The sequence below is a fragment of the Asparagus officinalis genome, chromosome 9, assembly GCF_001876935.1.
Source record: "Asparagus officinalis chromosome 9, Aspof.V1, whole genome shotgun sequence".
Lineage (NCBI taxonomy): Eukaryota > Viridiplantae > Streptophyta > Magnoliopsida > Asparagales > Asparagaceae > Asparagus > Asparagus officinalis.
The window spans coordinates 45319860-45331407 of NC_033802.1; the positions used below are offsets into that span (position 1 = coordinate 45319860).

The window sequence follows — 11548 nt, forward strand, 5'->3', positions numbered from 1 at the left end:
CATGTTTGCTCCACTTGGATTTCTCCAACGTGGGCACAATATAAGCACAATCAATGACTTTCCATAAATCGATATTTTTAGATTGAACAAATATTTTGAATCTAAAGCACCATTGAGCATAGGGGAAAACATTGAATTTAGGAGCAACACTAGAATCATAGCCTAAACAAGATGCAACATTCATATCCATAATTTGTAAAAATATGTGCAAGCAAGATACAAAAAATCTCAAAAATGGATTAACACAAAAAGATAACTTGAATCTTTAACTCAAGACGATTAGGCCTTAAATCAAAGAGCACCAAGGTCTGATACCAATTGTTAGACCCTAGAGGGGGGGGTGGGTGATTAGGGTCTTATTGCTAATCTAATACAATTTTATGCCAATTAAAACTAATTAACAAGTTATCCTAGCAAGTATAAAATACAACAAGATATGTGAGCTAGGATGAGTGATATACACAAGGGTAAACAAAATAAACAAGATAGGAGTGATAGTGTAAATAAACAATACGAACACACAATATAATCACGGAGTTCGGACCTTCCGTCCTACATCTCCGCTCCCCATTCCCGGGGAGAAATCCACTATCACAACCGGGTTTTCTACGCTCACCCAAATAACGTTTACACCTCACAATGTCGGTTTTCAACGTTCACCGATCAACGTTTACAATCACTCACAATATCGGTTTTCAACGCTCACCGATTAACGTTCACTCCTCACACTTGGTTTTCTAGCTCACCGAAAACTTTACAATACTGACAATATAACAAATGATTTGTTCTCTACAATAGATGAGAACACAATGTAAGCTCACTCTCAATGATACAATCCCACAACCCAAATTATACTATGAATGTAAATACAATAAGCTCAATGTGGGTGTGTGTAACAATGAGAATAAATAAGACTTAACTCAAGAAGAACTAGCAATAAAATTGATATGAAATACAATAGTAAAAATACTAGGAAATAGAGTTAAGGAAACTTCTCTATAAACACAAATAGAGGATGATGAAATATTGAAGATGAACTCTTCAACAACTGATGTAAGCTCCTCTTTGTAAAACCCCAAACTTAAAACAAAACTAACCAAGCTTAAACCCTTATTAAACTTTTGTTTAAAAACTTCTTGCTTGGTTTGAGAGATGAGAGCAATGGGGTATTTATAGCCTCCCAAAACCTCAGCCAAAAACCCCAAACAAAAGACCAAAAAGCCCACAGAATCGAAAATCAGATTCTGTACCAAAATGACCATTGGGGTGAACGGTGGTCGACCGTGAAATTTTCGCGGTGGACCGCGAGCCACTTTTGAGTCTGAGAAAATTTTCAGAAACTTTTACGGTCGACCGTGGGAATTTTCAGACTGACAGTCGACCGTGGCGGTCGACTGCGAAAGTCTCTGCTGGTTACTAAGGGAAAATCACAGGCGCGGTCGACCGTGACGGTCGACCGTAAACTGACATATGAGAAAACAGGTTTGAAAGTTAATTTTCTGATTTTAAAACCCTGTTTAAAAATATCAAATAAATTCTAAAAAATGTAAAACTTTAGAGAATGATTGTAGACATGATAATAAATATGCTACAAAAACTGGTTTTCAAAAAGGACTTCCCAAATAAAAAACATCATCATTTTGTAAAATAGTCCAAAACATAAAAATGTGAACATATGAGTTTTGACATTTTAGCTTAACCATGTTTTGAAACAATACAAAATGATTTTATAGACTTGAAGAAAGATGTAAACTATTGTTATGAAGTCTATAAACAATGAATATAGTATTTTATCAAAATACACATATAATGCACTAAAACATGATTTCATTGAACTAAATAAAATTGATATTGATGAAATCATATATATGCATGTAAGTATGAAACAAAAATAGGTTTTCTAATTATATAACCTACTCTACCATAATTTCTAAGTGACCATTTTACTGATCTTCCTTAACCCCATAGGTTGATCTAATACTTTAATCCATTTTATTATGAACCCAAATATTTACCCCACCTGAATTAAGGATATAATCAGAGTAAATCAATTATCTTTATGTGCATACAATAATCTTTATGAATTGTACAAATTTCTGTATTAAAACTTTATGAAATTAAAATAAAAAACTATATAGTTGAAAAGTACACAAAATGATCTTTCCAACGACTATTTATGGGCTCAAATCGGACTTAAAACGGATCTGTAGCGACCAAAATAAAATGAATAGTCAAAACTGTAATGGGTTGGGTATAGAAATTAATGGGTCTGGCCCATTACATAATGGGTTGGATCAGAATTTTAATGGATCCAATCCATTACTATAGCGGGTCGGGTCCATTACATACTGGATCAGGTCTGGCTTAATGGGTTATAGGGTTATATAACTCAAATAATAAAATATAGTTAATTATACTAATTAATTTAATTATTAACTAATTCAATTAATTAATTAATTAAAACCCTAACCGTAAATTTTTTTAAAGAGAAGCCGCCAGCACCCAAGCCTTACTTACCGGCCTCGCTCGGCGCCAGGCCAAAGCCCGAGGACCCGGCCTCCCGTCCGCGTGCGCTACCGGCAGAGACCGGACAGACGCCAGACGGCCGAGACCTGACCGCCGTCGGCATAAAAAAAATACGAGCATCCATGGCCATGGCGAGATCCGCTAGGCGTTGAATATTTTAATCGATGTTCGTCAGCAAAAGTTGATCATAAATATTCAAAGCGTTGAACCAAGCGCATCCTTTTTTTTATGTGGAGAACCAAGCGATTTGAACTCCAGCCATGGCCGCGTGATTTTTTTAGCAGTTAGACAGCAAACACAAGAAAACCACAGCGGCCATGAAAAAAAATATTTGACGGCAAACAAAAATTGTTGAATATATTCTAGATCAAAAATTCATGCACAAACTGTGCTCTGATACCACTGTTGGATAATATAATGATTTACACATGAATAATTGAACTAGAAATTCAGATTAAAGTTACCGTTCACCGACGAAATAATGGAAGTCTTCTCCTCTCTCCTCCCGTAGCCAATGATGGGAATTAGGTCTATTTTCTGCATACGGTTGAGAGGAGGGACTCCCACCCTTTATATAGATATTTGTGATTAACCCTACCCATCATGGTTTAATCACAACCGTGAGATTACACTCCGATCGATCCTATCCTTTAGATATTCAAGATAACCACCCAACTTGATAAACATGAAACTTATCTAACCAGACCATGTAGTTAGCATCCTGATCCTAACTTGAATCGATGGCAACTTTAAATCAAATCCAAAATCAAGTAGGTTGGGCCAAATGGGTTCGTTGGATTAATCGAACCCAACATGCTTGTGCCGGAGCGTTTGGCAAATGAGCGTAGCAGCTACCTTTGTGGCTGCAGCTGCACGTGCATGCGACTGCTTGCTCTTGGTCTGGGTGACGGAATGCCTTTGGATCCCAAGCAATCGGAACCTTAGCCCGTTTAAGTAAATGCTTTAAGCACGTTGGGTCGAATGCCTTTGGATCCGAAGCTATCGGAACCTTAGCCCGTTAAGTAAATGCTTTAACACGTTGGGTCAAGATTGAATCCATCAATTAAACTCAACCTTGTCGGGTACGAATGGGGGCTTTATTGCTATGCATCAGATGATTCGGATCCATCTAATATCTTTCGGGTCCAGATCCGAGATGGGCCATCACAGACCCAAAAAATCCGACCCGTTTCCAGCCCTAGACCAGCCCCAGCCCGAAAACCAGCCGCAAATTAATCCTCAACGAGTAAGGAAATCATGGAGGTAGACGAAGGAGCAAACCAGAATCCGAACCCCACCAAAAGCTCCACCGAAAATGGAACCAGCGGCAAGAAGAACAAGAAAAAAGAAAACAAAGAGGGCAGCTTCTTGCTTGGCTCTCCAACCTTCACCGAACTCGGAAACGGCCGCTTCAAATGCAACGAGACCGGTCACGAGCTTCCCGCCAAAGAGAAGGAACCGTACGGGCGAAGTAAAGCTTGCCGCGTTGCTCTCATCGATGCTGCCGTCGCCAGCAAGAAGCCGCCTCTCAATACATTCCAACAGTGCCCTCTCTCTAAGTAAGTAGTCAAAAAATTTATCGCCTTTTTTCTCGATTTCTAGTTTTTGGAATGTTTAATCGTAGATGTTTGATTGAATGAAGGTCGAAGTTAGTGTGCGAGTTGACAGGCGATACTATTAACAAGTCCGAGGAGCATATTTGGAAACATATAACTGGCAAGAGATTTCAGAACAAATTAGGTATTCCAATTGTAGTGAAAAATCTTTTATGTACTTTGTTTGAAGAAATATTTTGAAATTTATATTTTCTTTCACGCTTTGTTCGGTCTAACATGACACGAGGTTAATTATTTTTTGCTCCGTGTGCATACATAAAACAGAACAAAAAGAATTGGAAAAGATGGCATCACCAGAAAGAGTAGAAAAGAATTCAAAGAAATCGAAAAAGTTGCATAAATCAAGTATGGAAGCTATAGAAGAGGATCAGGAGATTAAACCTGATGGAAAGGGTTCGCTTGAAGGAAACGATGAAGAGGGAAACAGTGACATAGAAGAGCCCGATTTCTGGATTCCTCCTGCTGGCGAGCGTTGGGATTTTGATGATGGAAAAGATCGCTGGGAAGATTCCATGACCCCAGATCATCATGACGAAGATGATGGCTTAGGTTAAGTGAATTTAGTTTCATGCATGAACGTCATCTTTCTTCTTTACAGAGTATTTCTTTTCTGATATGCATCATATACTAGCTTTGAAGTGATGAGTTTTTTGTCAAGTGTATTACTAAAATACATGGATGATTTTATAGTTGAAAAATGAGTAAATTTTCTAGAATACTAATTCTGAAATAACACTAACAACCTATCCAGATGTCTAGTTTTATGACTTAAAAATCAGATAAGTTTTAAGCTTTTGATGGCAATGAACCTATAGAAGTGTGTCAGTAATCATATTAACATGAATGGCTGTGCCTGATGCGGCTAAGTTTGAAATTCCCAAGTCATAAGCGTATATACCTGAATATATTGGTATGAGCATGTGTATTGAGCTTGTTATATGTTTATATCAACCTCATGCTTTATACTGGGTATCATGTGTGTTATATTGCTAATATCCATCTACACTAAATTATAGGATAACGTATATTACTTCTGATATCATGTAACAAAGTGCAAGGACTTTCAGATCTTCTATGATTTTATATCAGAAAATCAAATACCAACTGTTGTGACTTGTAAGTTTTGTGGGTGTTCGTCTATTAGTACAGATATTACCTTTATGATTATCAATGTAAGTACCTGAAGAGGATAATTGAGATTTGAGTGTAGAAGTTGTTCGGTCATTTTTTTTGGTGTTCGTCGACCCCAACACAATGATTTCAGTGAATAGATATTGTTAATATCCATATTAATAATAGGCTGTATTTGGGCATTGTTTACATAATGCTATTGAGTGAAATATTCTTTACAGTACGTTGAAGATTGAAGGATTGTAGTTGAGTATGTTTATTTGCATGATTATGTGTGCGCACGCGTTGTAATATAGTATACATATGCTATAACATGGTAAATCCCCTAATATTATGATCCATAAATAAACTGGTACGTAAAGCTTGTGTGCGGTGTGTTGTAATATAGTAAACCAAAATCCTAATATTATAGTACATAAATAAATCGGTACATAAAACACGTTCAGGATATAGTTATAGAAGCTTCCCAAGTGCTTCTGGACATAAACCAACAGGATGTCTAATTCCCAAATATGAAGAATAAATCAGTTTAATATGGAGAGCATAGTCAATTTTTGTGTTAAAAGTTCCTATCAAACACAAAGATCGGGCTTAAAACACCCATTTCAATAACTTAACACAATCGTCTATCTCTAGCTACAACTCTAAAGAAAATGCCAACCTAACGAGTAGTACTAATAACCAACAAATACTAATCATTATCAATTCAGGTATAACAATTATGCTAAAATTCAATCTGAAATATCCGATTGTACCCTCCAAAGTAAGGTGGAAAATTCAGTTTAAACCCGCCTTGTTCCTCTCAAAAGTCCTAGTTCAGTCTCAGACTCTCAGTATACACTTCCAAGTTTAGTGGCAAGATCCCAGTATAGTTCAAAATTTCAAAGACTAATGAGAGTGTGAAGGAGGAGAGAATAAGGAGACAGAGAGAAGCATTTTAACAGCTATTAATAGACTAAGATATAGGAAGAGTGAAATAACTAAGTAATCAAGAAATAATTGAAAACAGAGACTAAGATGAAATAACTAGAAGATCAAGAAATAATTTAAAATAGAGACTGATTTGTGGACAATGATGGTAGCTCTGGACTTGAGTCCTTGAGTGGATCATAGAGAGCAAGTGGGGGACAATGTGTTAGGCTGCAATCAGAATTAAAGGCTGTGGAAAATGAGCAGGATTTTTTTTTTAAATGATTGCTAATTGCTCAAAAAAATTTAATGTGAATAAGTGGACTCGACTTTCTAAGTGAACAATGACTGGAGAAGACAAGATAGCATAAAGATACTCTGATAATGATTCTCTAGAAAAGACAGTTCATTTTCCATAAAATCTTATGATAAATCGGTCATAAAAAAGATGAAGTATCTTTTAACTCTACTGACACAAAAACACGTGGACAGATTCTCTTGCTAGTCGGTGGTTAATAAGCCATATGCATTTTAGTTTGGGTTACTTGCTCACATATAATTTTCCATAATTACACATTTCCCTCCTAAATATTCAACTTTAGGTAAGGATGGCGCCAAAAGCAAAGACGTTTCAAATTTAACGGTAGAAGAGTAAATTGACCAAAAGTATCTAGTTCTCTAATTGTTGAATTGGTCAGCTTATGTGCTATTGTTAGGCAGAAGCTATGTTTGGTTAGCACTCATTGCTTGGGACAGCAATGATGCAAGTACACTCATGACATTCATAGAGAGAACCTATGAAGATAACCTGGGGTGGATGCATATAGAGCATGTTTGGCTACTACTTATTTTTTGGCTCCTTATAAGTTATTTATTACTTATTCTTAAAACTCATTATATAGATGTAAATAAATAAGGAAAGCAATTGGTAAATCCCTTTAACTTATAGGGATACAGGATACTTGATTAGTTACGTGTTTGGTAAACCAATAGCCCATAAGATATTGTTGTATCTCATATTGTGACCAATTAATTTATTTTATATTAAGCAGATAATTTACTATTAGTAAATTTATTAATTGATTAACTAAGTAACTAACTAATAAAAAATAATTATTTCACAATAGCTTTGATTATTAATTACTAATATTGAGATTAATTAATTAATTTCATATTAATCAAATATTATTATTAATAAATTAATTACTTAATTAAATAAAAATTATCTCATAATAAGATATATATCTGATTGAAATATTTCTATATAGTATATATTACATTATATGTGATTATTAATTTAATATTGGGAGTAGTTATTTATTTTCATATTAATAAAAGAAAAGTATTAATAAATTTATTATATTAATTAACTATGTAATTCATAATTGTTATTATTTTATAATAAGAAAATATTTAATTAAAGTATATTTATGTATATTTTAAAAATAACGTGATATATTTTTATGTATGACAATATTTATTGTTATAAATTACTAATATTGACACTAATTAATAGATTTTATTTTAATTAGATAATTTTTATTAAAATATTTTTATTAATTAATTATAATTTATTACTTCATAATGAGAAAATATTTAATTAAAATAGTTAATGAAACCAAAATTTTGGAACAAAAACTACCACAAGATATACAGAAAAAAACAAGTAGATAAATCTTTCTTGAAAATGCTGCAGGTCCTCTATGCACATTTAACTTCATCACCTTGGATTTTTTAACATAAAGAAAGCAAATAAAATTAGATAAATCTTCTTTGACAAATTTCTTCTGCAATTAAAGCACACATGACAATCCATACATTAGCATCCTCTTGTAGACCATCCTCTCTGCCTTTTGTTGATAGGGTATTGTAGAAGTTTCCCTCGCTTGAGGTACATAAGCTTCATTTTCAGCAATTGGAAATGCTTATTTTGCACTTTTCATCCTTATATAGTTATGATTTGCCATCATTGCAATGACTATATCTCTCTAAGTATCAATATCATATCTAGGCATCCAATACAATGTGAGCAATTGTACTTTCCAAACTCTGAAAGTGCACTCAACAATATTTCTACATGAAGAATGCAAAGGGTTGAATTTTTCTTTATACCCCCTTGGTTTACACAACTCAAGTGTTGCAGCACGCTTGAATTCTGGAACATGTGAACAATTACATGGACCCATATATCCTTGCTTATGTGATCTTGCATCAACTAATACTTCTCACCTTTTGGTTTGGAAAAATTAGTCTCCGGTCTACGGAGGGCTTCACCAAATATTCGATTGTTATAAGCAAAACCTTCTTATCCACCCCAAGAAGATACAAATGATATTAAGATAAACTGTGGCAATAATATCTTGAGTTGGATACCCTTTACGTCTAATGTATGGTACCTCCTTTCCATTTGGCAATTGAGTTCTAATCATCAATAGCTACAATGCAATCCTAAAAAATATATAAATTATTTACTACATAAATAAATGATTAAAATCTAAAAATATATAAAGTTTAAATACTAACATTAAATATGGTAGATATTTGTTTTGTTGAGGCTTATGATAATCTGCTTCTTCTTTGTAGCTGTGATAGGGTTTATGATATCTTTAGCTAGTAGTGACACCGCCATTAGAAGTCTGTCAAAATGTGGAGATATTGTTTCACTAGAATGGTGAAATGTCTCTTGAATGAGACGATTCCCAAAACCATGATCGCATATCATTCAGAACATGCTAACTTCCTCATGTATAGACATTGCTCTAGTTGCTCGCAAACCATATTTGGTACTAAAATCATGACACAACAATAAATATAGACTGTCATTCAAAAATATTGGTAACAACAAGCTTGGTTCCCCAATAGTATCTCATTTATTAATATATAACCTATACAAATTGATGTGCGGGTTCCTTATGAATATAATTACAATAATATGTGCTAATTTTGGTCGCAACTATTTTACACAAGGCTAGCCACTTAACATTATCCCACTCCGTCTGTTGCATATTTGTTTTGAAGTCAGCATCTTCCTCTTCATTGTATCTATCATTAATGCAACCAATTAGACTTGCTAAAAACATATAACTCGGTCCCATTCTGCCATTTAACTGAATTAAAACAAATAACATCCCCTTAGATCTATACACCAGATCATAATTATTAGATATAAACATTCATGGACCATGGTACTTGTTCGGACGAATTAAAAATCATAAGAAAATAGATTAAGTTTTGCAATCCAACATAATAATAAGTTTTAAGTTATCTAAGCACAATGCAAACTAAAAGTTCCACAAACCAAACAAATCTACTAAATCCATTGATACTAATAAGCTATAACACATTGTCATTAGGGCTTGGTTTCCCAGTCTTAAAATAATTCTCATAATCGAAGTGCAACCAACTAAATTTGGCTTCCTCTATATGTTGTGCTGCACACATCACTCTATTTTCCCTTCTAATCAAAAGATTGCAAGCGTAGTTATGCAAATAGGAACTCCATGAATGTTTTTAAGCATGACAATACAATCTTCAACACTTGGCTCCAAAACTAGTATTGTGCAAGATGAAGAACCATTGTTCTTAGTAGACACAAGATGGATCACTACATTGATGTACTCCTTCAATTTAACTGCGTCACTTCATTTCCTCCTCTTCCCACTACTAAAGCCCACAAATGTATATTGAGGAGTGTAAACTACATTATCATCACGAAAAGTTGCCTGAACCACATCACTGTCAAAGCTATCTTCATTTTCATACAAATCATTCAAGTGCATATTTTTTCACTAACATCCTCTCCGAACTCCTCATTTTGTGACATCGCATAAGAACCTTGATTCATTCCCTCTACCTAATGTGTTGCCCTTGCCCTTTCACCGACGACGAAGAAATTAAAAAATAGAGCATCATAACAAAACTAGTAAAGAGAAATCCATCTTCCTAAACTTTTTATCCTTCTCATTTTCCTACAATAAAATCAATTAAACTTCTTCAATGCCACCATAAAGTCAATATAGTAAATAAATAGATGAACAAAATAACTATGAGGAAAAATTATTGGATTACCATAGTTTTATGTCCCACCACTCGTTGGACGCATTAATTGTGTTTTTGGTCGCATCCCACCTTAATCCCGATTCTCCTCTCATTAGCTGCTTGAAAAGAATCCGGTCCTTCATGATATCCAAATGAGTTTTTAATTGTTTCATTTTGTAGGCTAATATTGATTTTTCATTGAACTTATTCAATACATGCCTCCATTTTGAAGCTTGTTCCTAATTTCATTTTCTTTCTCACCTCCTCTATGTTAGAAGTAATTAAAGAGAGTTTTAGGCAAGATGTATTGGGAGTATAGGTTAGAGATATAAGTGATTAAAAGATATTATGAATATGATTAGAAGAATAATTGTGATTGTGCAATTGAGTTTAGTCCCACATTGCTTACACACAAAAACATTTGCTATTGTATCCCTCATGGTTTTAAATATCGGCCGATAATCCGATATTATCGCCGAGTTATCGGATTTGGGAGCTTTCCGCTAGGATAAGTAGGATTTTTAATCGGTTATCGTTTTTTGAAGTTTATCGGCGAGTTATCGGCGATAAAGACACTTATCGGCCGATAAGTAGGCTCTAAATATCGGCTTTATCGGCCGATAAGTAGGATTTGAGAGCTTTTACTTTTTTTTTTGAATTTGCTCTTTGAATGTTTACAAATTATGAGATATTTGTTGCTTTTGGAACTTGGTTGATTGGTAATTAGCTAATGTTTGTTTATGGATATTGATAATGGCTCATAACTACTAAATATCAACTTAGTAAGTTAGTTTATAAATCTCATGATTAAACAATAATTATGTAGATGCGTAGATGGTTTTTCATTCTTGATGTTATCTTATTATTTGCTTGTTTATTATTCCATTTTGACTAACATTATATTTTTTTCAAGCTTATGTTTGTTTATTATTTGCTAGTATATTACTCTGATAAATACTACTTATTCCCGATATATCCCCGATTTCCGCTATCCGATAAGGATTTTGACCGTCCGATAAATCCCCGATAACCGACATTTAAAACCTTACTATCCCTATATAAATGACAGTGGTTGTAGACTTATAGTCTTTGAAGAATGAATGAGAATCTATGGTATTTTATTGTTTAACATAGTATTAGAGCTAACTCCTTTTCCCTAGAGAATCTCTCCTCTTCTCCTAAATCTCGGGGCCGCTGAGGGGTTTTCAAGCACCACCTCCTCTGATCAAATATTCTCTGTTTCCTTCGATTATCTTCCCAACAAACAAGCCTTGATCCAAACCTCTCTTTGTCTAAATGTAGTGGGATCATCTTCTCGAGACATCTCT

General features: G+C 34.2%; 1 protein-coding gene across 1 annotated transcript; it reads left to right on the top strand.

Annotated features, from left to right (window-relative positions):
- On the top strand, positions 3748–4835 carry LOC109824724 (surfeit locus protein 2-like). Its single transcript, XM_020391371.1, has 3 exons — positions 3748–4085; positions 4169–4266; positions 4407–4835. Exons 1-3 carry the CDS (start codon positions 3784–3786, stop codon positions 4694–4696), a joined length of 690 nt encoding a protein of 229 aa, XP_020246960.1. The 5' UTR covers positions 3748–3783; the 3' UTR covers positions 4697–4835.